Source organism: Syngnathoides biaculeatus, chromosome 8, assembly GCF_019802595.1.
Source record: "Syngnathoides biaculeatus isolate LvHL_M chromosome 8, ASM1980259v1, whole genome shotgun sequence".
Lineage (NCBI taxonomy): Eukaryota > Metazoa > Chordata > Actinopteri > Syngnathiformes > Syngnathidae > Syngnathoides > Syngnathoides biaculeatus.
In genome coordinates, this window is record NC_084647.1 from 25758054 (window position 1) to 25783848 (window position 25795).

Here is a 25795-nt window from a genome sequence, read left to right on the forward strand (position 1 = left end):
CCGCGGGTCTGCAGTACACAGTATTATATAATGGGATTTTTAAAAATGTGCAAACTGTTAATTTCACAACAGAATTATACTAATAGTGAAGAAAAGAGAAGCCCTTACTCTAATATTTTAAAGAAGTCTGAGATCTCTTGATGGATGGCCCGATGCCAGTAGGAAACTAACACATCTGGAAGAAAAAAAAAAAGACAGGACAAGGCAAATGGGAAGACATGTGGTTTATACAGTTACAGCCAGAACATACAGTAATCCCTCATTATATTGTAATATGTATAGTATAGTATAGTATAGTATAGTATAGTATATATCTTTTGGTAGATTCAGTGAATCACATATTTTTTTTAAAAGATTAGTGTTGTGCAGTTACCCCCCTGCACATCTCAGGTAGTTACAGTAGATTATGAATTATTTGATTTTAATGTGGCATTGACCCATAAGGTCAAATGGGCTCTTACTCTTTGGAGAAAAAGAAACTTTATTAAGTAATCTTAATGTATATATCTGGTGACTAGTCAAATTTCTTAAGGATAGAAAGAATGTGACCAGAATGCCAATGTTTAACGCACAAGCCACAGTCTGATTTTTATGATACCAATTCACAAATATCAAGCTTAGCCCGTCATAGAGCAAATACACACACTCATAACAGGAACACCAACAAATAAATAAATCGTGTTGCTTGATTTTCTTTAATGCCGAGACCCTCACTGTGATGCATACTGCCAATAGAGTTTGTGCACCTATGTCACAGAAGTCACGTGACTGGCCATATTGACGGTCGAGCAAAGCATTCTTCAATGTTAAAATGGTTGGAGACGGCATGAAAATATGTCTGATAGCATGACTCCCAGAGTTTTGTCCGATACCATTAAACATTTAGAAGGTGATAATAATCGAAGGTACGTGGAAAAATGAGAGACACTTGGCATAGAGGACACATATTAAATGTCGAAGTCGATATTTTCGGCGATAAGAAATTGGACTATTATCCCGCTTGCGCTTATCTTGGACAACTGGATCTACACATGTATCTGGGGAGTAAGTTTTCAAGATTTACACGGAAGAGTATGAAAGCGTAGAAAAGTCTGGGCGGTACAAATACTTCGTTGCTGGATCTGTTCTCAATCAAGAATAAATCCCACATAGTCATGGAGCCACTCAGATTTTTTTCAATACAAATACCAATATTTAAATAAATGACCCCTAGTTTTACACAAACTCACATTCATTAACTATGATTGGAAAAAAATATATAAAAGACAGCAAGTCGGCTCCTCCTCACACAAAGTGTGTTGCGGCGACACGTTAAACTTTGATAAACTTCTCCGTGACAGACGTTTTTAAATATGCATTGTTCTCAAATGAGTCCAATGCATATTTAAAAAATGAAAATAAACCGCTGGGATAAGGGTTCAGCCCCCGTACATGGAAGCGTGTTGCAGCCACATGTTAACCTACATAAACATCACTGAGACAGACGGTTTATTTTCTTTTTTTAAATACGCATTGGACTCATTTGAGAACAATGCATATTTAAAAAAAAAAACGTCTGTCGGGGAGAGGTTTACAGAAGTTTAACTTGTGGCCGCAACACGCTTTGTTCATGTTGGAGACGACTCTGTCTTTTTTTTTTCTTATTTAACGCACTGTTGGATTATAAATACTTTTTGGGAATTTTAGATTGAGAAGAATAATTCCAACCTGAAATGAAGTGATCGCTACACAATCGTGTGTATTTGGTTGGGCACCATCCATCACGTTTAATTGCCAAAATCCATCGATCTTTTCTGGTCTTTTCAGCTGGTATTCCATAGAATGATCTGTAAGAATATCTGTCTTGTCTTTTGTAACAACCAACAGCACAACAAGTCTCGTGCATTGTGTATACTCTGCTCCGGTTGTATGTCCCCACACTGTTGAGCAGCTCTTTTTGACCAGCAATAAGGCACCGTTAAAATTGTGATGTTACGTGCACAAGCTCTATTGGTTTAGCTACAAATTCACACATCGTTAGCATTGTTCGCATGGGTTGACGTTTATGTCACGTAAGCAGAAAACTCCTGCCTTTAAAGGCATGAACTGTACAGTACTTGTGTAGTGTGTGGATGGCAACCTCAAGTGGACAAACTGCACCGCTGTGAAATACAAGAACTGCATCTTAATCATGACAATTGTGTGTGTGTTTTTTTTTAAACTTAATCCCTGTAATAAATGAAGTATTACTGTATAACTAATACTAGAGTTGATCTGATCACGACATCGGAAAACGTGTCCATCGTAATTTTCAGATGATTGGCATGATCTGAATAAGGTCACCTTTTTCATTTTCTTAATTTCTGGTTACCAACTGACAAAATAATAATATACACTACTCTTTTCATCCTAATGCACTGTAGAGGTTTTAGGATTGGATTGAGATTGGTAGATACTCAAAATTCAAAACTCAAAAGTGACTTTATTTGAGTGGAAAAAAAATGTTATTGGGATCCCTAGCTAATATTTTTCGTTACCATTTGTTTCAAATTGGTATGAGAGAAGGATGAAAAAAGTAAAATTATAGTATATACAACCTCAAACAGAATTAAGTGTTAATATGAGAGAACAGCGGTTATGTCATTGTTTGGTAAACTCACTATAGCATTATTATTGTTTTATTTTCACCGTCTCTCAAACTCTTTTGCACTAAAGCAAACACATCACAATCATGTAAAGAAACCCCAACACGTCAGCAAACAGTCCAAACTGAAATGGTTCATGACTAATCAATAATGACAGTTCTTCTTACCTTCAGATATAGTTTTCATTATGTGCAGGAAGCACATAAGGAGGCTGCGTGTCTCGGCCTGGTCCAGCTTGTCACAGCGAGACCCGTAGCCAATGAGTGACTGAGGTCGAGCAAACTGAACAGGAGGAAATACAGCAATAAAGTCAAATACAGTGGTACCTCTATTTTCAAAATTAATTTGTTCCGGAAGTCGTTTCATAACGTCAATGTTTTGTAAGTGGAAGCGTTTCCCGCACTGCACATACTGAAACCATAATGATGAACTGGAGAGGCATTAGGCTGGTTGGCATTTTGCCATTAATGCCTCAATACATTGCACCTGATGGAAGCTCACAGCAAAATATCATGCTGCAGTGTGGATAAAAGTGCAGATTGACAGACAAATAAAATCTTTGTCAGATGTACTGTAAATACACTGAAAATCATCATAACAAATGTTTCTCACCTTCTCACATCCATCCATCTTTTCACTGTTCCTGTCACTGTTGCTGGGGTTGGAGTCCACACTGATCAGAGAGCCCCGAGAGTCGGCCTGGATGCCTGTCGCAACTCCTAAAGATGAGAAAGCTAGTGGATGGAATTTTATGGGAAATCAGTGACCTCATTTCGTTTCGTTTTACTTTCAAGAAAATGTCAAGCCAGACGCTACCTGTGATGGAGTTGAGCACCTCTTTGGAGAAAGAGGCATCCACTGAGTTACCATGGCGAGTAACAGGCAGCGTCCCTCCAGTAACACCTCCCCCAACGCTGAGGTCGTCTCGAGAACCCTGAGAATCAGAAGACGGCTTAATGTAAAGTGAACCTCATCTTACAGTTTTTTTATTCATGCATACTGTATGTGTTTGTCCAGTGTACGGTACCTGATCACTGGCGGTCAGGTAAATGGGGAAAAGGTCCCTGAGGAAGAAGCGAGGCATGTTGTCCAGGATCAGACCATACAGAGGCAGGTAAAGTGATGCAATTCTTGCTTGCTTCTCCTGGAAATAATGATATACATATAAAAAAAAAAAACACTTGATCTGATTGTTCCAAAAACATCATTGCTAATAATCATACTGTGACCAATTTTGGAAGCACATAATTAGAAACAGCAGGGCAACTGTCTACTGTGCTACCATTTGGAACTGCAACAAATGTTGCAGATGATGTATTGGGTTTCATTTGGTTGGAGCACAATTTGTTTAAGTCTTCTACAGTACTTCATTGCATTCCAGAAAACTCAAAAGTCAGGCGGCACAGTGGAGAGCTGCTCAGGACATCTGTCTCAGAGTTCTGAGGACCTGGGTTCTAATGCAGCCTCACCTGTGTGGAGTTTGCATGTTCTCTCGGTACCTGCATGGATTTTGTCCACGTACTCCTTTAACCTCTCACATTCCCAAAAATATGGATTGCAGGGTAATTGAAGACACTAAATTCTTCCATAGGTATGAATGTGAGTGTGAATGGTTATATATTTGTATGCGCCCTGCAACTGGCTAATGACCAGTTCAGGGTGTACCGTGCCTCTCGCCCAGTGTCAGCTGAGATACGCTCCAGCATAGTGAGGACAACCGGTACAGAAAATGGATGGATGAAGAACAGTCGATGTGGACCGACTATCATGAGATGAAGATATCAATTAAAGTTTCCCATGATGGATCCAAAATCTCTAAAGATAAATATTTTTAGCTGTATATTTTGGTACTGTAATCAATACAATATTAAGTTATTCAGCAGAGTTGTTTAAGTTATTTGGTAAATGTTTTTTTTTAAAGCATATTGACTATAATATAACGCTAAAAGGGCATATTTATATTGGACATTCACCAAACTCCAACCGGGATATTTCATACTTCCAGCAGCCTTGAAATAAGCATCTGTTTTGTGTTTGTTAGATGAGGTATGCACAAAATGGAAAATTTGGACATGAACCCATTACCTTACCAACGCAGTACCGCTATGGGAATGTGAATCTGGGAATAGTGTGGGAGCGTGACACCCAGAATAGAATTTGTGCGGTCAGAAATCGTTAATAAAGGAGCTAGGAGAGGGCCTGGCTCACAATCTCAGTTCAGGTTTTTCCCAAAACTATTTGATGGGGTTGAGGTTAGGTTCTGTATCACTCTTCCAGAACATCATCATCTCATCAGTCAAACTTTATTTACCTCCCTTCGTGTATTGGGGCAGAGTCAGTAAGGGTCTTTCGGAATCTGTTCCCACAAAGTCAGAAGTACACAAATGTCGAAAAGTTCTGATTGTGCTGTAGAGTTAGAAAGGACTAGCCCAAAACATGTGATGTCTCTCTACCTTGGTGGCATAGCGGGCATCCAGGGAGTGTTTGGCCATGAGGGTCTTCAGAGTGGCCAAAGCAAGGTGCCTGAGGTCCTGCTCATCTTGCAAGGCCAGCCCAAGTTCTCGTAATAAGAGACCCGTGAGGAAGTGCTTCCTGCAGAACTCTCCCGTCAGGTTGTACTCTGGCACCAAGGCTTCAATAAAGCACACACATTTGCTTTTCATTAGGGGCGCCGTTACAAAGCAAACGTGCTATTCGATAAAGTAAATATTTCCCTCAACTGTAATGTTTTGGACACACAAACACGAGTGCACATATTTACCATGAGTGCTTTGTGGCTCTGAGGATGCATGGTCTGATATGGACACATACATCAAGAAAGAGGTGACAGGGTAGGAAAGAGAGAGGCACCTCATTACCTTAACAGACAAATGATCGTGAGGGTGTGACTCTCAATATAAATGGAAAACAGCCCCTCTATTACCTGTGATGTGGGCAGAGGGCAGAGGCAGGCTGAGGGGGATGTAGTGTTCGTGGTTACACACCTCTCTCAGAAACTCAAACTTCAGCTCGCACAGCACCTATAAAAAAAAAAACGAAAACAAGATGGATTAGATTGAAAGCACAAACAAATGTTTTGGTTTTTTTTAAGGCAAGCATTCTCTGTTGCGCTGTCACCTTGCTGTCAGTTGCAGTGATCATGTTAATGTAGTTGCTGATCAATTTAAAGGTGAAACCTCGGTCCATCAGTGTGAAGCAACGCTATGGAGACATAATTCACGGCACAACAGTTATTGAAGCAAATCACTTCCAAACTGGAACACTCCGTGGTCACAGTCAAATGAGATCTAATAGAAGTGCAGTATCAAAGATGACCACATTTCCAGCTCTACAGGTTGTGCAGATATATAGGTACCTAGTGTATCTAGCTTACGTAGGCTGGAGCCAATCCTAACTGACTAGTGGGCAAATATAAAGAAACTTGTCACTTCATTCTCACATTCGTACCATTACTGAGAGGGAAGCGAACCCATCTTGGTTGTAAGGCGAAATGGTGAGTGTAAAACTGCAATTTTGTGTCCAGTGAGATTCTGTTCATTTGCTGACTACTAGGCTGTACGTTTTGATCCAATGCAGAGCAGACCCATCCATATCTCTTTTATACTAAAAACGTCAATTGCAATGAAGTCGGGATGTTGTGTCCAATGTAATTAAACAGAAAGCAAAGATTTTCAAATCATTCTCAACCCATATTAAAATTCACTACTCTACGATTGCAAGATATTTGTTTATACTGATGAAAGGTATCAGTTTAAATGCAAATATTCTCTCATTTTGAATTCAATACCTGTCACGTGTTCCAAAAAAGCTACGACAGGGGCAACAAAAGACTGGGAAAGTTAAAGAAAGTAAAAAAAAAAATCTTTGCAAAATTCAATTTGGAACATTTTAATTGAAAATAGGTGTGTGTCATGATAGGATATAAAAAGAGCATCCCCAAAAGGCTCAGTTATTCACAAGATAGGATGGGATGAACAAATTCATGAGCAAATAGTCCAGTGATTAAGGATATTTCTCAATCTATAATAGCAAGGAATTTAGGAATTTCATCAGCTATGGACCAAATCATCATCAAAAGATTCAGATAATTTGGAGACACCTCTGCACGTACGTAAGCGGCACGGCAACATTGAATGCTCATTACTTTTGATTCCTCAGGTAGCACTGCAATAACAACCTGGATCGTTGTGTAAAGGATATTGTCAGGTTAGCTCAGAAACACTGCAGAAAATCATTGTCAGTTAACAGTTTGTTGCTACTTTCAATTATGCAAGTTAAAACTCTACCATGCAAAGCGTCAGTCATACATCAGCAACAAGCAGAAACACTGCCAGCTTCGTTGTGCTCGAGCTTATCTGAGTTGGACTGACGCAAAGTGGAAAAGTTTGCTGCGGTCCACATTGCAAATTATTTTTGGAACTCATTAAGGTTGTAATCTCTGGGCCAAAGTGGAAACAGACCATTGGGATTGTAATCAGCACAAACTTCAGAAGTCTGCATTTGTGATGGTATGGGGGTGTGTTAGTGCTCATAGCATGGCTAACTTGTATGTCTGTGATGGCACCATTAATGCTGAAAGGTTCATTCAGGTTCTGCAGCAACGTATGATGCTTTCCAAGCAACTTCTGTTTTAGCAACGTCCCTCCTTATTTCAGCAAGACAATCTCAAGCCACAATCTACATGTATTACAACAATTTAGCTTAGTAGTAAAACTAAATCGAGTACTAAGCTGCCCTGAGAACAGTCCAGACATGTCTCCCATTGACAATGTGTGGTGCACTAGAAAGCGCAAAATATGACAGCGAAGACACCGGACTGTTGAGCAACTAAAGCTGTATATCAAGCAGGAATGTGATGGAATTCCACATACAAAGCTTGAACAATTCAAATGTACGAGTTCCCAAACACTCTTTGAGTGTTGTTAAAAGGAAAGGTAACGTAACAACAGTAAACAGTGGTGTCGAAACTTTTTTTGCAAGGTGTTGAAAGCCTCCTATTCAAAATGAGTCATTATTTTGAAGAAAAAAAATTAGTAGCTTGAAAATGAAATATCTTGACTTTTTAGTGGACACGAATGTAGGTTGAAAATGATCATTAAATCATTGTATTCACTTTCACACGAGGTCCCAACTTTATTGAAATTGGACTTTGTCACTGAATAAAAAACAAAGAAGGATCCTGGCACAATGAAAGAATTTCGTGTCTGACTCGAAGTTCTGAGGTCCAGGATTGTAAAGTAAGCTCTGGAATTTCTGCATAGCATTTGCATGTTTGCCCCGGGCTTGTGTGTTTCCTTCTCCAGCTACGTCGGCTTCTTTCCACATTAAAAAACTATCGATTTTAGATTAATTGAAGATACAAAATTGTCGAAATGAGTGTGCAAGCTTGTTTATGTGTCGACCTGTTTTTTTTTTTTCCACTGATTTTGCCTTATTCCTTTTTTACTGATTTTTCCAATTTTTTCAAACATCAGAGAATATTAAGTCTTAGAAGATCATCCTATAACAGTGGTTTCATCAAGTCATTAGGTTCCAAGACAGGTTGGATCCTTAAATACTGAATGTGTTCAATAAGTTACGACTAAAACTCTTCATGTTTGAGGGGAATGCCGACTTCTCCTGAGTCATGATGCTGAGAATGGTGACACGACACAATGGAGCCAAAACAAGAACTACCCAAGACTGACAAATACAAAAACCAACATACAAATAAACAGCCAATGTCGTTTTTGCATTTAAAAGTGGGTTAAAAAGTTTGTAAGAAGTATTTTCCAACGCAAGTTTTTTTTTTCCAAGCACAATTACACCCCCCCCCAAAAAAAAAAAAAACCAAAACAAGTGTATCTTCTTCTTCCTTTTTTTTAAATCACGTATAATCATGTGGATCATCTGGATTGGGATTCTCGGATCACACCACGCACATGACGACAAAAACAATTAAATGGTTGATTTATTTTAAACATTTTTGTGGCGAGTTTTGCAGATAAAAATCTTTTAAGAGTGGAAAAATATATGTCTATTAGCCCTTAGCAGGCAGAGACTCCAAATTAAAATAAAATTATGAAAATCAATTAAGTAATATCCCACCTTGACAAAAGCTGCCACAGCCGAGTTGGCACTACGTGACTCTTCTACTAGGTCTTTGTTCTTCCAGAAGATGTGTTCCGACACAGTTTCGACCAGAGTCTCCACTCGGCTCTGGTAGGACGAGGGGAAACGCTGCGGCCTGGGGAGCTGACATCAAAGAACGGTATACTGTATCACTAAGCTACAGCCCCCGCGACCCGACCTCGGATAAGCGGTAAAAGACGGATAGTGTGCCAAAAAGTCATGTAACACACAATGTCTGCACATCTGAATCTGAGTACGGCAGCTTACCTTTACTTTGTCGGCGTCAACCAAATGTTGGGCCATAGACTTAACAATCAGTTCGAAGAAGAACCATGAAAACTGAAAATAGAGGTCAACACACAATTTTGTAGTTAATAATGCCTCCCATACAGTCTTTAAAAATTGCACAATTAAACACTTGATTAAGCTATGAAAGACAAACCTTTAATACATTCCTAACTGCTGCTTGCTCGTTACTCTTCAGGTCAAAGGTCATGCCTTTTGCCAACTCCTCATGCACTGTTCTGAAGCCATGGGCCTCTGACTTGAACACGTACTACACACAAACACAAGGAAGACACATAAAACACATGCTCGATTAATAGGATTCAACAGATCATCGTCAATCCATCCGGCTCTCTCTTGATGGAAGAAACGTGAGTGCTCGACTTGCATGTTCAATCCACCTTCACTAGTCAAGCACAGCTAGTCTAGGTGTTTTGGAATTTGAAAAACCTACGGCATCATTTAAGTTGCGTGTATGGAACCATTTTGTTTTCCCTGTAAAATGGAGTTATGATGGATGTACGTTAGTTGACAAAACCATTAAAGTATGCAGGCAATATGGCACAAGAACACTGTACTACAGTGGATATAAATCAAGCATGGGCACCCATTTGAAGCCTTCTGGTGTGTCAGTGACCACTAGGATACAAGACGAAGCCTGCTCAACAACCGTTTTATCACTGCAGCATTTAAGCAGCTCTTTGCTGCAGAAAGTGGCTGTGCACATGTTATTACAAAAGCCAGTAGGGTGCTTATCGCTGCAGACAGGTAGCCATATTGGGTTTTAAAAAACAACACATTTAAACGTGATGAATGTGCTTTAGCCACATGGCGAAATCTCAACAATTACAAACAATCGCTATCCATCAATTAAACATGAGGCTTGTCCATAATGGAAAAAAAAAAAATCTGATGCATGTGAGCTAGTACTGAACACTAGAGTCATTCAGGAAGGTGATTTGAAAAGAGTACTGTACACCATTCTCCCATTAATTACACCCCTCCCCAACCTTTCTTTTCAGAGAAGACACACAGAGAAGTGAATATCGTGCCAATCTGTTACCATAGCAACTACAGATCCATTTAGCTCCGTGAGCCCTCCCTGCCATTTGTCTCTGCCATTAGCTCTTCCAAGTTCCGTAGCAGTTTTACGACATTGCGGCCAACATGAAACAGCTCTTGTGGTTCCTCCTGCTCACCCCGCTAATTCCCTTTCAGATTTTTTTTGCCCCATCTCAAAACAAACAAGCCTTGTGTTTTTCATTGACACGTCTCAATGTCCCACTCAATTAGCTTCTTTTCTTTTTCCTCCACTTTCTGTGCATGCGTGTTTGCATACATCTTTGGGCGCATGGCCACCGGCACGCTCCTGCCAGCTCCTTCAAACAAATATCTACACATGCAAACACATAAAGGCCCTTTGTGTGTTTTATTTGCTCTTATGCAAATGTAATCATCTGGAAAGTTGTTTGTCAGCCATGTGGAATACAAAATCATAATCGCAATCATCAAATGATCTGCACATGTGAGGCACACCTGCTACCAAGGATCATTACATGCATCCCACGCATGCCACATGCAAGTGTGAAGCTTACCTTAATATAGGAGTGCAGATAGTGATCAAGGTTTTCCTCATGGCACTTGGAAACAATGTGGACCAGCACTCTGAAAAAAGAACATTTTATCGCACCAGCACACAGAACCGTTTCACATGAAATACACAACAGGGATTCAATAGAAAAATTATAGTTAAAGCAACTCAGGGCACAAGCAATGAGCCCAATAAACTCTACCATGGAACAAAATATTGACATGATGAGGAACAAAAACCTGTTTTTCTTTTTGCATATGCCCATTCCACTTAGCCTATGAGCCAGTAATCATTGAGGTGTATGCAATTCTGCCTGGCAACAAGGGGATGTGGACAGAAAAAAAAGAATCTGAGCAATTTTGTCATCTGCGTTGCTGCTAGATGGCAACAATTGTATTTCATCACCATCATAGAGCATGATCTGCACCTAAAGAGGGCTATGCACATATTGATAATCATGCTGAATTTGAGCATTTTTCCCTATAATTTCTGGTGGTGGATGTGTGTGGTCATCTCGAATAAACTGCACACTGTAAGAAGAGCAAGCACAAACATTATTTTTGTTGTTGTGTGCGGGGTGTCTCACATTTTAAAAATGTGTGTGCGCACGTGTGTGTGTGTGTGTGCGCGCGCAAACCCACACGTAGTGTGCATTGGTGTAAGGCTGTCAGCTAAATATGCCTCAAAAAAGACTTCAGTGTCACCGTTTACCTGGTGGTGGCAGTAGTGACCTCATCATTGTCATTCTGAGTCAGGACCTTGAAGAGTTGGTTGAAAAGCACTGGCAGAAATCTGATGATCACTGGGATTCTCTCCATACTCAGGAGACCCTGGAGGATGGTGGAAAAGGAGTAAGTAGACACGAACAAAGGTGAATAAAATAAATAGACTTGAAAACCAGTTCAGAGGCAGAAAGGAAAATGAAGGCTGACATACTTTAAAGCCTCAGTGATTAAGCTCGGAGAACTTTTGATGTTTTGTTTTTAGGGAATAAAAAGGGGGGATTGAAAGTGTTTTTTTTCTCCTCTAACCTTCAGGCAGTTGATGAAATTGGAGGTAGGAGGTAGTGAGAGGTCCCGCTCTCGTTTCTGGCACTGCTGGAAGAAGCGGTTCAGGTGGGGGTCCTGCCGCCAGGCAGAGAGGAATCAAGGAGAATCGGTTCCAAGTCAGAGACAGGACTTGTTCTTTTTTAAGTAACTATAAAATTGTAATGAGTATTTCCAACTAAAAAGCACTATATGCTAAATCATGTGTGATTCAGTTTGGCTCAAAAAGACATTGGGCCAGCCATGTGCCAGTGAGTACAAAGAAATGAATGTTACCTGAGTGTACACAGTTGACACGACATTGGTTGATACTTTAAAGATGGCCTTTGCGCCATCGACCCATTTTACATCAGCTCCATTCTGTTAATACAAAGACATTACGATCATGATTCACTCGGGGTTCACCTAAATTCTAAGTGCTATAACAGAATCGCTATTGGAAATGTTACCCACTCCCCGCACTTGACAACTTTACAATTCCCACACCACTCCAGTTTCCAATTTTCAGTGCTATCATGATGGAAAAAAAGTAAATGTTGGCAACCCCAACCCGAATGAATGCCATAAACTCTCATTTCTTTCTGACAATGTACTAGCCAAATTTCTATGTCAGTGTGTGCCATAGTGACAAACGTGTCGATTAGGTTTCAAATATTTAACTCATTTGTGCTTACTAAAATAATATTGTGCAAATCTGATGTGGAACGTCACTTGAAGTTTTCAAGTGTTACATTTTTTACATATATTATTCTTGTGCCATGTCCTGGATTAATGTCCAGAGAAGCAGGAAGAGAATTGCACCACATTTTATAGAATATCGTCAAATTATTAGAATTAAACTTCAAATCAAGTCATACCACAAATGAAAGGTCTTGATGAAGATCTTCCAGATCTTTACCTATTTTGTCAACAAGCCTTCAATGATGACTTGATGAGCAATAGCATGTCTGTGATCAAATTTACAGAATGATTTTAGCTCTCTAGCCTCATATTCAAGAATGTATTTTAATTTAACCCAAATGCCATCTCTTCTCTGTGCTATTGTGCCTCCAAGTCTCATGTGGCTAAGGAAGGGGGACGGTTTACCTGTTCTAATGAGGGAATGGTCTTTCTTCTGAACATTTTCATGTTATTAAGCCAATATTAAAAAAAATCATCTTCTAAAGTGCCTCTTGCCTTGCTGTTGCCGGCCTCTTTGATGGCCAGGTAACCAGGAGGCAGGTTACTGGAGACAGAGATGTTGAACTCCTGAGATGACAGACGACCTTCTTTAAGAAGAGGCAGCCAAGAGTATCCCACTAAAAAGTCAGGAAATATTATAGTCAAATCACCGCAACCATGCAACTCCATGCAAAACATACTGACGACGCTCACCAGGAGTCTCAAGGGCTTCTTTCCTCTTAGCGTTTGTCTTAGCGTTTATGTCACATGTCACATGGTAAAATGAAAAAAGCAGATGGTGCTTTTCGTGAAGTTGGGTCGGAAGCTCGATCTTCACCTGTTTTGGTTTAGAAGAAACATGTTATGGGTTTCTTACTGAAAGCTTGATATATTTCCATGTAGTGAACCCACCTCATCGTAAAAATCGGGGTTCTGAGAATGATGCAGGACAGTAGAACAGGCAGCTGAGGTTAACACTGGACCCCCTGGCTTGCCATAAATGCACTAGCCAGACAAATCATTCCACAGTCAACTATCTTTTCATGGCAAGGAGAAAATGTGGACTTGTTTTGGACACCGTATCACCTTTAAAGGTTTGGCAGTTTCTTCGTCTGAGCTGCGGAACTCCACGTAGACGGCAAGATTACGAGCCTGTACACAAAAAAAAAAAAAGCAGCGTTAACATTAGTAATGGTATTAACTGCTTAGCAGAAGACGAGCCTTTATATAACTAGACAAATTGGTGAGAGTCATCCAGTAGATAATGACTGCAGTGATTCAAATGTTTCAACTGGCAACACTTTGGAAACAGTCAGAAATATCTCTTTTCTAAAAATGGTTTTCCACCATGCTGCCCATTCACTGCATGAACATCATTTCATACAATTGTGACACTCTTGCTACCACGACACACAGTATGTACTCTTTAAAGCTTTCTGACTACCAATGTGTTGGCATTTGCTTTCCTCGTAATCGATGTGACAAGACGTGACGAAAACCTTAATCTTTATCTGAAGCCATGCAACGGTACCATCTACAGGGATCTGTCAATCATTACAGTTGTTTACAATTCAAAATTTCACAGAAAAGCCAGGTGATACGCTAATCCATATCTACCTGATACAAAATGTACTTGACAAATAAATATCTCCGTAGCAGTAAAAAGATTCTAATTGGCAAATTTAAACATCTGCAGTGGGTGAATGAGTTTAAAAAGGTTGATATTAACAGCCTCAGTGATACAAACAAAAACAAAAATCAAACTGCCAAGTTTGTGATAGAAACTACTCAAACATCCTACCAATCATTAAAGGTCATGTTGAATAATCATCTATATGGAACAAATGAGGTTGGGAAATTTTTAATGACTGTTCTCAGCTCCCAGCTGTTCATTTGTAAAAGTAAGGCTATTTCCTTCGTCACAACAATAAGGGAACTTCAACAATTGAAACAGAACGGATGGCTAGAGTGACGATAACTCCTTTACCTTGGCGAAGCTCTTCTGACTATCGTATTTGAGATGCTTGGGGTAAACGTAGACGTGGTTTCTGTAGACACGGTATGGCTGAGTGAACTTGGTGGTGTCCTGGATGAACTCCTCCACCTCAACCGTGGGCTGCTGTTTGCTCAGGTCCTCAAACGGCTTCACAGGGATGTAGGAGGACGTCACGCAGTCTACAAGCACCAACAACAAAAAGGGACTCGTGAAGAGAGAGAAGTACAGAAGAGAGGAAATGTGGTCTGAAATACTCAAGCATACTTGGAAGCTCCAGGGGAACATAGTCTACTGTGATGTCCAGAGTCCCGGGAATGGTCTGCAACTTGCTGGTCTTCTCAGCCCTGATTGGATGAACATGCTGTCAGAACTCATGTAGTCTTAGAGATGACTGACTATAATGGATACCTTCTGTACTCTGAAACAAGCTTGATAAGGTCTTCTGTGGAAATTTTGTTGCTCTCCTGTTTGAAGAGTGGTGAGAAACGAGAATCTCGGTCGAGTGCCCCCTGGTTGTCCTTGAAAAGAGACCTGATGGACATGGACCGATGATACAATTCAAGTATGGTAGGATACATCCTGTTTCGATGTACAGTGGTCCCTTGACTTCTATGTTTTACATATGTGATGAATCTCATAACTCAAAACACTTGGATCTTAAATTATTTTTACTCAGAAAAAAGGACTGCTTGACAAAACTGAAAACACAGTAAAATCACTATTAAATACAATTACAGTAGGATTTGCAACATGATTTCATGCTTCATTCCCATTTACATTGTGTTCCTTCTTGTGTACACACAGCTTGGCCTTCAGGAGGCAGTAAAATATAGCCATAGGTAAAAGATGAAGAGGAGTTTCACGATTAATTGACTTAGAGATATGTTGTGTAGTAATAGCAGTGGTTTTTCGCAGAGGCTAAAAAAATACATCCCCGAGTATAGTATATTTTCTGTCTACATGTATTGCAGCAGAGTTTGTTTTCAAATATCCATTACTTAATTGGTTACAAGTATCACAACATGGACTCAGTTTAGTTAGACCTTCTATGGCATTTTGTATTACACGTTAGCATTAACCTAGTGGACTTTTCTAATTTATGTGGTTTGGAAAAATACATAACAATTATTTGTTTTATATTAAGCTTCATTAAGGAATGACTATAAACATTGTAAAGCAACCACTTTTTGAAGAACGCATAATCTGCTTCTTGTGAACTTCTCTGCCATCATTAAGTGCTTGTATCTCAAAAATATTTGCTCACCACTGAGGATTTAAAAAAAAAAAGACCTTGTGTCTTCAAAAAAAACTCAGTTGGGTCAATCTTGAGTTAAGTACCAATGTACATAGATATATCAAGTGTTCATGGATGGTACTAACCTGATGGACCACGCGAATGGCATTCGGTACTTTCCCAGTTTTCCACAGAACTGTTTGTTGGATTTTAATATCTTTTGGACAATCTGTAGACATGATCATATGATGACAGACACAAGGAAATATTAGCAAGTTGTACCTGATCATATATGTGGACATGAGACAAGTAAAATAATTTTTCAAACAAAAAACACTTTCTGACCTTGCCGGAGTCTGTGTTTTTAATGTATGGCTCAGTCCCGCAAGCAATATTCCCCATGAGCACCTTTTCTACCCTGGCCACCATCACTATGTCCGTGTGAGGGTTGGTCACCGAAAATATTGCCTGCAAAGGCATAGGATTAATTTCTGCTTTTGTGTGAACAGTTACTGTGACAGCCACATTCTAATTGATACCTGTTTGGGAAAGCACAGCCATTGTTCCAGATCTGTGCTCGGGTGAATTTCTCCCGACTTCTTCTCCCCAGCATCGCACATGCCATTCTCCTGGGCTCCGGAGGGAGTCCCTCCGAGCATCTGACGCACTGCCTCATGGTTGAGGTCCACGTGGAAGTCAGCAGAAACCTTCCTGCCATCTCGAATATCCAACAGTGATAACGACACAAAGAAAGGTTCGATCTGGTGGAATATTTGAAACAAAAAAAAAATTGTCATTTTTCTGTCATTATTGGATGATGAAGTAGAATTTTTAAAAAATGTTCCTTACATTTGTCACGGGTCCTGTTTCATTTTCACTGATGCAGCCCTGAAGCATGAAGTTGAGTGATCGACATGTCACCATAAATCTTCTGCCCAGTTTCTCCTCAAAAGGACGCACTGTGGAGTTGTCACTTGATGAGTGCTCCGCTCGTGGGCTCCTCAGGACCTGTGGTTGAAAGATTCCGGCTAACTGGGTTACATTATATTAGGTACCCCTCCTATCCATTGTTGTCTTGGACTGAGGATCACAATTTCCACACAGCTCATCCAACATAATACATTTCTGTAGGTGAAGCTAATGTGGTATAAAGGGCTATGACTTGAGGCTTAAACATGCAATCCATGGAGCTATTGTCAATAATCGAAAGACAGGAGATTAATAGAACAGGTGTCTAGCCATAGGCACGGCAATACATACAGGAGTGTCAGGGTCAAGCGAGAAGAGATTCAACCGCTCCTCCCTCCGAGCACAACGAATTCCCTCATCTGTCTCTGAGATGTACTGCATAAGAGGAGAAGACAAATGATAATTATAAGACAGAAAACCAAAAACCACATGGCTCGTGCACACTCGAAACAGACATGCTTCTAAAATCTGCATGATGACCATTATATTGCCAAGAGAGCTTTACGTAAAAATAGAAACAATTGTGATGACTTCATAAACATAGCAATTAGTCAAGATCCAAGCAATAATTAGGAGATGTTTGGTGATGTTATCTGTCATGACTTCATTTCCTATCCTTAGTGGTGGGTCGCTCTCTGAAGGTTGTGAGGAGATAAAGTTGAGTTCATGCAAACACTGTGGATAAATGCCAAGACTATATATCCAGTACTCAGCTGTCTTGTTTGACCACAGCTAAAACAACCAAAGGAGACTACAATAACTGATTATTACAAAATTACAAGGCTCAAATCTGAGTTGTATGGTTTTTTTTGGTATACAGTACTTTGTAAAAATTGCAACGGATAAAAATAATAACCTGAACCCTTTAGTCGATCAACAAATTGTTGGAAGACATCAATGGAGCGCATTAGGGTCACATTGAAATTTAAGGAGGTAAGATTGCAAAAAAGTCAGAACATTGAGAAAATAACCTTTTGTTTTATTTGGAATAAAGTCATATCATGCAAAAAAAAAAGTTTTTTTAAATTATAAATGGTATTTTTACATGACAGTAATGGGACTAAAGCAGGGATATTGTGTTATGTGAATCAAGAACCATTTTTCTCACAAAATGGTTGTAATACAATGAGAACAAACTCAGAGTACAGTGGACCCCTGCATACTTGCGGTTTGGCACCCATGGATTCTTCTATTCACGGATGGCTTTTTTGTCATCCATTCATCCATTTTCTTCCATTTATTTGCGGTCGGGTCACTGGGGAAGCAGCCTAAGCATTGAAACCCAAACATCTCTCGCCCTTACCAACTCATCCAACTGTTCTGGGGGGATGCCAGGGCGTTTCTGGGTCATCCCATGGGGCTTCTCCCACAGAGGTGTCTGAGGGACATCCTTACCATATTTCCAAACCACCTTATCTCTCGATGGGAGGAGCAGCGGCTTCACTTTGAGCTCCTCCTCAATGACCAAGCTTCTCATCCGGACACCCCGGGGAGGAAACTCGTTTCTTGTATCCACAAGCTTGTTTTTACAGTCATGACTCACAGATCAAAAGGTAAATAGAGAGATTTTACTTTTGACTCAGCTCTTTCTAGACCACGGCAGACCAAGAAAAAGCATAATTGCATATGCTACACTGATCCTCCTGTCCATCTTCTGGACCATTCTTCCCACACCCAGGAACAAGATCCTGAGATACATGAACTCCTCCACTTGGTGCAGGACCTCTGTGACCTGGAGAGGCCAATCCACCCTTTCCTGACTGAGGATCACTGCCTCTTGACACTCGGCAGCTCAGATGCTCAAACGAAAGTTTAAGGTCACATCTTGATGAAGCTATCAGAACCACGTCCTTTCCGAAAAACAGAGAAGCAAATCTGACGCATCCAAGCCAGATGCCTTCAACACCTCGTCTCCGCCTAAAATTTCTGCCCATCACGGAAATTGTTGACAAACGGTTATTGGGGTCATTGGAATGCCCCATATCAAGGGGCCCAGTAGTCACAGAGCACCCACCACAGTATTCCCCGAGGGACATGGTCAAAAGCCTTCTCCAAGTCCATAAAACATGTAGACTGATTGGGCAAACGCTCATGAACACCCTCGGCCACTTCTGTGGATGGAGAGCTGGTCCACTGTTCCACAGTCACAAAAACCACACTTCCAGACAGACCGTTCACTCCAGAACCGTTGAACAGACCCACCAGGGAGGCTGAAGAGTGTGTCCCCTTTCTTTAAAAATTGGGATCACCACTCGGTCTGTCAACCCAGACATACTGTCCCTGATGTCCATGCGATGTGTCAATGGGGACAGCCCCACAACATTCAGATCCTTTAGGAACTCAGGGCAAATCTCAATCCTCCCCTGGACCATGTCACCTAGGAACTTTTCAGCCACCTTGATGACTTCTAATCCGGAGAGAGGAGAGCCCACCTCCTAGCACCTAGATACCGCTTTCTCAGTGAAAGGCATTTCGGTAGATTTCAAGAGATCGACTCACAATGTCCAGAGTTGAGGCCAGCAGTGCCCCATGCTCAAAATACACAGTTTTGATAGAGGAATCCTGAGATGCCAAATGGCGGCCTAGAATTTTCTCGAAACCGTCTGGAGGTTCTCCATGGCCTCACTGAACTCTTTCCATGTGTTTTTTCCTCAGCGACAATCTTAGCATTCCCTCAAAATACATTTGTGACTACCAAATCGGATAGGCATCAACCCCAATCTTCGGAGCACAGAACACCCCTCATGTTCCAATCGAGGGGGTCATTATTCCCAATTACACCCTTCCAAGTCTCACTGTCATTCCTCGTGTTAGCGTTAAAGTTCCCATGCAGAAAAAGAGAATCCTCAGCAGGGGTGTTCTTCTGGACCCTCTCTAAGGACTCCAAGAATGGTGGGTACTTCGAGGTGTTGTTTGCCGCATAGACACAGAAAACAATAAGGACTTGGGATACACTTTCATCAAGTGGGGTTAACCATAATGTACAGACATCGAGCTGGGCGACTATAAGTTCACCCGTACCTGATCAGCGCATCTCTCTGTGGACAAAATCAGAGTAGAAGAGAGTCCAATCCCTTTCAATAAGACTGGTGCCAGAGCCAAAGCTTGGTGTTGAGGGGATCCTGGCTATATCCAGTTAGAATTTTTCCACCATCAGGTTGGGCTCTTCCCTTGCCAGAAAGGTGACGTTCCACGCCCCTCGCTCAGCTGGCTTCTATTACCAAGGAGTGGACTGCCCCTACTTCGGCTGCTGCTCAGCTCAAACTGCATACCACGCCCTAGGCCCTTCCCACATTGGAAGAGGGAGACATGTTGCCTTTTCGGGCTGTGTCCAACTGAGCCCCATGTGTTGGAGCAGGCCAGGCCACCAGGCGCTAGTCATTGCGCCCCACCTCTGGGTTGGCACCAAAAAGGGGCCCTGGTGACCAATGTCTGAGTGAGGGAAACAAGTTCCAATATTTGTAGTCATCATAAGGGGTCTTTCAGCGGGCTTTTTCTGGTCACTTATTTAGGACCTCTTTGCCATGGGCAACCCTGCCAGGGGCAAAAAGCCTCAGACAACAGCTTCTCAAATCATTGGGACACCGGGTCCTGATTCCCCGTGAATAGCAGAGGTCCTCTGTACTGCATTATCAGAAAAAAATAGTAATGTTACACAAATCCCTTTGCCAGTCAGTATGTAATGGGAATAATGCTGCAGTATTATGAAGAAAAAAATATAGGAATATTTTAAGTACTTACTTATCAAAAAAAAAAAACTTACATTAACATTATGAAAGTAGTCTTTCTTCTCCTAACATTATTAATTACGTCAAAATAATTGGCTACATATTTTTCATTTTCATTTAAGTCCTAATGTTTCCCTGTAGCTATCAATTCAAATTTTGAACAGAATATTACAATACAATGTATTTTAGGTCCTAAAATGTCTCTTTTGGGCATGATAGAGACAAAAAGAGTACTATTGTTTGGGGGGAAAAAAGACTCAACCTTAGCTAGCTCAGGATTAATGCCGTTTTCCGTCGAATCTTCATTCTCCTGCAAACAACTGTCGCTCAACGACATGTCGAACACATCTGGGGGAATAACAAACACCACCTTATGATGCATTTTAATACTGTATAACAGTTCCAGCAGCACACTGACAAAAATAAATGGTACGTATATCAGACTCAAGGAAAAAAACATGACTGAATGTGTCACATTGGAGTATAAAACAGTCAAAAAAGGTTTGCTACAGATGAATTATGTACATGCAGTATTTCTTTCATGCTGAACATAATGATGTACACTCCCGGCTTTACAGGCTAAAAGACCCGTAACGCATGAGGGCTGAGAGTAACACATCACTGTTTATAATCCTCACCCTGGCGATGGTCGGAGAGGTCCAGACTTTTGCGATCCGGAGTCGGGCCATCATGAGGTGTGATCTGCAAGATGCGCGTCAAGGTGATGATCCATTCCTCCATGTCCTGCTCACTCTCCGCGGCCAGCACGAAGTATGTGACCTCGTTCATTTTCAGTTCAAAGGCGTGCTTCCTCAAGCGGTTGTTCTATGAGGATCATTTGGTGATATGTCATCCATAACTATCAAATCTTGATCAAATTAGTAAGATTCGGAGCATACCTGCACCACACCGGTACATGAGTCAAGGAAGATGCACCCTTTAGGTTCCTTGGAGATCTTCTCATCTTTGTAGAAGTTCATGATGTAGGAGTTGTCCGTCAACTGGGTCAATTGGAAATATCTCCTCTTGAATGACTGCGCAATGACAAACGGTTTCAATAAATTACATGACGGAAGGATTCAAATCATAAATACAAGTGTTTTCAGCATATAGCTTGTTGCTTTTTTAAAGTTTAAACTATTAAACCAGTGTTGCTTTGAACCAAGAGCTTCATTTGTTCTGTGACCATGCTTGTAAATCAAAAGACGTATCTCAAGTGGCCTTGTCGGCTGGGGTGGCTCGTCGCGGCGCCGGGCCGCGATGGCTCATCTCCGCCGCGGAAGTGGATTGGACGGGGAAGCAGCTTTGGCCGTGATCGCATATCATCTGAATATGGCTCGCAACAATAGTGTAATATTGCCCGGGTAACTTCACTAGGTTGTGTGATGTTCTCTTCTTTAAAAAGAGCTTCCGTGTCAGAAAGGGCATGTTCGTCTCCCATAGTAGGGTGCACCGTGTGTTTTCAATGGCGAATGTCGGGGTGACGTCACGGACAGGGGTTCCAGCCAATATGGCAACCACCTGGATGTCGTCGAATGACACTTCCACAACTTTGCACATGGATGACGCGCTCTCTGCTCATATTTATTTTTTCGTATAGACATTGAAGTGAATAATGTTATATGTATTTTTCATTACAATATCTATTTTAGGATGTTTATAGGGATGACACTTGACCTTTAACTTTCACTGCTACCATAAAGCACTCGAATCACTCACAAATCAAAGTCAAAATAAATAAATTAATTCACTAATTAATAAAAAAAAATAGGCCGAACAATGGCTAGTATGCCAAAAAATACTCTATTAAGTCTGTTCGCCACTGTTTCAAGATACCACTGTCTAGACAATTCTGAACAGACTTAGGAGACATGAATTACATACATACATGTATTAAAAAAATTTGACTTGTAAGATAATTTTTCAGGTTTGTGTGACACTCTCGCCGTGGACTGCAAATTGTTGAATCCCATTGTTTAATCCAACCTATTTATCATGAACAAGGAAATAGCCTGCTAGCAAGCAAAAATACAGCATCCTGATTTTTTTTCATATTTTCTTATTCAGTTACAACCCTTTCCTTGACCACAATGATAAAAACGTCATCCTGCATGAACATGTGATTTGCGCAATTGATTTAGGCTTAATTTTTGTCATTGCTTTCATGAAAACGGTGGTTTAAAATACAAAGACAAATAGAGTGAGCAGCTATTCCTTTTGCCATATGTCTTAATAGTTCTATCTTGAATACTGAGAACAAATAGGAGGGCAATAGCTGCTTGCCAGGCTTGCTTGACAACAAAGAGATTAATAAAACTTGTTTGCAAACTGTGTGCGTCCTCACCCGCACAGTGATGCTATTGTTGACCGTGCTGTTAAAGTTGCCCTTGTAAAGCCAGCCGGACCGAAAAACACCGATTCCTCCCCCTCCTCCGCCTCCTCCGCCCTTGGATGACGACAGGGAGGTGGTGTCCTGCAAAAGACAAAACACGCCCACACATAAAGTACTACTTCTCATCCCGTAGATCGATAGAAGAGAAGGAGACATCCTCGACCGGGCAATTTGTCAAATGATGTGCGTAAACAATGATGAGCTCACTAATCCATCGGAGTATATTTTATCATCTTGACAGCTTCACGATAAAGTCATTTGAGCATCATAAGGCCGTGATGCTTTGCGCATTTTAATGCATTCACTCTGAAAAGGTCATTACCAACCTCATCCTTGTCCATGTCCTCATAGTCGATCTCAAAAGAATGAGACGGCAGCTTCTCGGCTTTGTATAATTTCCTACAACAGGGAAATGAAACAATATTGGGGAGGGTGTGGAATTCTCATGATAAACTATGCAAATACATTATTCAGTTAATCCTCTATGAATGACTCTCGCTCCACGGAGTCAACAATAGATAAGCCCAACTTTGTTGGCTTGCAGTGTGTGAGGATGAAATATACAGTAGACTTGCATCTCATAGAACCAGCGCAGGAAAGACACTTTGCTAAAGGTCACGTGGTGGTAAAAGCTGTCGAAAATAACTGCTGCAGTCGGAACATTTGTGGCGACTGCGGACTGACACAGGAATGCTTCCTTATTGGCAGATGGACGTTGCTGCAGTCAAAACTTTGTGGTAACCACCACATGCATACAGTAGCTACATATTCCTACTGTCCAACGGATTACACTCCATTTCATTTAGCTCAAAAAAAAAAAAGAGTATTGTGTTTGACTCAATGCTATGCTTGTACAAACACAACTGTATATTTTTCTGTACATGTTTGCTTTTTGTCCGCAAAGTTTGTTTTAGCTACCTGAACACAGTTTTTGGTTCTTCGCTTATTTTTTCATAAAACTGACTTGGTGAAGACTGTAGCGACAACTCGCTTTTCCCCTAATGATCATAAAAGATCCATTTCCATTTTCCGAGCCGCTTATCCTCACAAGTGTCACAGGAGTGCCCCGCTAACACTGGGTGAAATGTGCACTACTCTGTGAACTGGTCACCAGTCAGTCACAGGGCACGTATCGACACCATCATTGAGCGGGAATCGATCCCACGCTGCCCGCACCAAAGTCAGCCGTGTGTACCACTAGACTATTAGTGACCTACTGTCATAAAAGATCATATTGAAAAATTCCTCAATTGTTTCTATCATTTCTTTTGCTTGTTTCCGTTCTATGAGCTCAGTGTGTTTATTTAGTTGTTTTGAGGGGGAATTTTTATTTATTATATAATTCATTCAATCAGAGGGGTGACATATAGATTGTATCATGGTTTCAATAATATGTATAATAATATGCCAGCACAAAACCTTAAGTAATATTTTCAGACACCATCCATCCATCCATATTTTACAACACTTATTCTGACTAGGGTCGCTATATATATAAATGTGAAAACGCTTGATTATAGCTAGCTTGTACAGTGGAACCTCAGAGTTCGAACGTCTCGGTTCTACAAATTGGTGTTCAACTCAAAAAAATCTGTGTAAAAAAAATGCCTCAGTTGTCGACACAATTCTCAGTGTCCGAACACTCGGGCATGTTGACTGGGTAGCCGACTCAAGCCAAGCAATCGCGAACACGACCCACTTTGAGTCAAGCAGTCACCCATACATGAGCCAGTGCGTGGTCTCACTTTCGCGAGTGTTTCTTCAGATTATTTTTTATTATTTTTCCATTATTTTCTTTGCCATGGGCCCAAAGAAAGAGAGCGGTGCTACTGGCAGCGAAGGAAAAGAAAAGTTGAGCGAACCACAGTGGATCTAAGTACACTAAGTCTAGAAATGTGATGCATGTTTGTTACGGCTTTTGCTACCTAGTATTGTATGGTTAAGTCGACTATTTCGACAATCCTAAAGAATACAAATGTGAAAAGGCAGTCAGTGTTGTCAAAGGTGTGACTTGCATTACAAAGCAAAGGCCACAGATCATAGAAGAAATGGAGAAGCTAGCAGAGAATTATCCAGGCTAATCATGGAGGGGTGACTTCGGCGTAAAACTTCCTCATTCCCTCTCGAGCATCACACTGCAACCAAAAAGGTAAATGTTACACATTTAATTTGCTTTGGTTTTACTCATTTTTTTTATTGTTTAAATGGAGGGTTCATATGTTTTTACATCAATAGTAAGTAAAATCTTAATTTACTATTTGGAGATTGGGAATGGATTAAACTCATTTACTTTATTTCCTATGGAAAAATATGTTTCAGGGGTTGAACAACTTGGACAGTGACCACTTCAAAAGAATAAATGTTCAAACGCTGAGATTTCTTAACTTAACTTCTTTAATCAACCTTCTATATACGAAACAAAATTAAAGATTTACTTTGGACGGACGGACGGACGGACGGACAAACAGACAGACAGACAGACAGATGGATTTTTTTTGTGTCACAGTAACACAAATTGATGACTTTTAATTCTTGCAATAAACTGACTAAAAGCATTAACATCCATCTTAATCGGCTTAAAATCCACTTCCGGTCAGTTCAGAGGTCATGTGAACCGACAGTGGCAACCCTTGGGATAGAAGGAAGAGATTCCTGTGGTTTAAGTCAGTCCCATCTCAGAACCAAAACAACCAGCCTTAAACCAATGAAACATTGCTTTGTTCTTCCACTCTCTGCCTCCTTTTTTCACTCATCACCCATGGTCATCTTGTTCTCCTTCATCGCCAAATTATATTTATCTTTAATGTTCACTGTGTTATTACCTTGGCAGCAGGCGGTAGTCTCCAGCATAGTCGTCATACTTGAACTGAACCACATTCAAATCTGAGTTGTAATACTTGCAGGCCTGGTGGAGAGGAGGGAGAAAAAGTTGAATTTATTAACCTGATGCAGATGAAATTTATGCATATATACAGTTAACTCGGTCTACCTAAGGGAGTTAAGCCTTGCTGCAAATAGTGAACCACACCTAAACATTTTCATATTTTCTCATATTTAAACTGTAAACATTCCACAAACTATGACCACAAAACACTTTTTAGAATGCATCTTAGACTATTACCCGAAAAAAATAAAGGGCTCATGAATTATATGATGTCA

General features: G+C 40.7%; 1 protein-coding gene across 2 annotated transcripts in view; it reads right to left on the minus strand.

Moving 5' to 3' along the window:
• Positions 1 to 25795, minus strand: part of dock10 (dedicator of cytokinesis 10) — a 55622-nt gene that overhangs the window by 16431 nt on the left and 13396 nt on the right. For both annotated transcript variants that reach the window (XM_061826766.1, XM_061826765.1), the window contains exons 4-37: positions 25459 to 25541; positions 22963 to 23035; positions 22589 to 22717; positions 21144 to 21278; positions 20883 to 21069; positions 20507 to 20592; positions 16808 to 16891; positions 16397 to 16555; positions 16087 to 16308; positions 15893 to 16015; positions 15694 to 15776; positions 14722 to 14844; positions 14578 to 14657; positions 14305 to 14492; positions 13404 to 13469; positions 13230 to 13322; positions 13032 to 13155; positions 12834 to 12955; positions 11934 to 12017; positions 11643 to 11735; positions 11323 to 11441; positions 10616 to 10685; positions 9178 to 9291; positions 9003 to 9074; positions 8712 to 8858; positions 5742 to 5825; positions 5548 to 5644; positions 5386 to 5418; positions 5078 to 5256; positions 3652 to 3768; positions 3441 to 3558; positions 3237 to 3358; positions 2792 to 2906; positions 109 to 175 (exon numbers count right to left, since the gene is read on the minus strand). In XM_061826766.1, the coding sequence (XP_061682750.1) occupies positions 109 to 175; positions 2792 to 2906; positions 3237 to 3358; positions 3441 to 3558; positions 3652 to 3768; positions 5078 to 5256; positions 5386 to 5418; positions 5548 to 5644; positions 5742 to 5825; positions 8712 to 8858; positions 9003 to 9074; positions 9178 to 9291; positions 10616 to 10685; positions 11323 to 11441; positions 11643 to 11735; positions 11934 to 12017; positions 12834 to 12955; positions 13032 to 13155; positions 13230 to 13322; positions 13404 to 13469; positions 14305 to 14492; positions 14578 to 14657; positions 14722 to 14844; positions 15694 to 15776; positions 15893 to 16015; positions 16087 to 16308; positions 16397 to 16555; positions 16808 to 16891; positions 20507 to 20592; positions 20883 to 21069; positions 21144 to 21278; positions 22589 to 22717; positions 22963 to 23035; positions 25459 to 25541 (3791 nt within the window). The remainder of the gene's footprint in view (positions 1 to 108; positions 176 to 2791; positions 2907 to 3236; positions 3359 to 3440; positions 3559 to 3651; positions 3769 to 5077; positions 5257 to 5385; positions 5419 to 5547; positions 5645 to 5741; positions 5826 to 8711; positions 8859 to 9002; positions 9075 to 9177; positions 9292 to 10615; positions 10686 to 11322; positions 11442 to 11642; positions 11736 to 11933; positions 12018 to 12833; positions 12956 to 13031; positions 13156 to 13229; positions 13323 to 13403; positions 13470 to 14304; positions 14493 to 14577; positions 14658 to 14721; positions 14845 to 15693; positions 15777 to 15892; positions 16016 to 16086; positions 16309 to 16396; positions 16556 to 16807; positions 16892 to 20506; positions 20593 to 20882; positions 21070 to 21143; positions 21279 to 22588; positions 22718 to 22962; positions 23036 to 25458; positions 25542 to 25795) is intronic.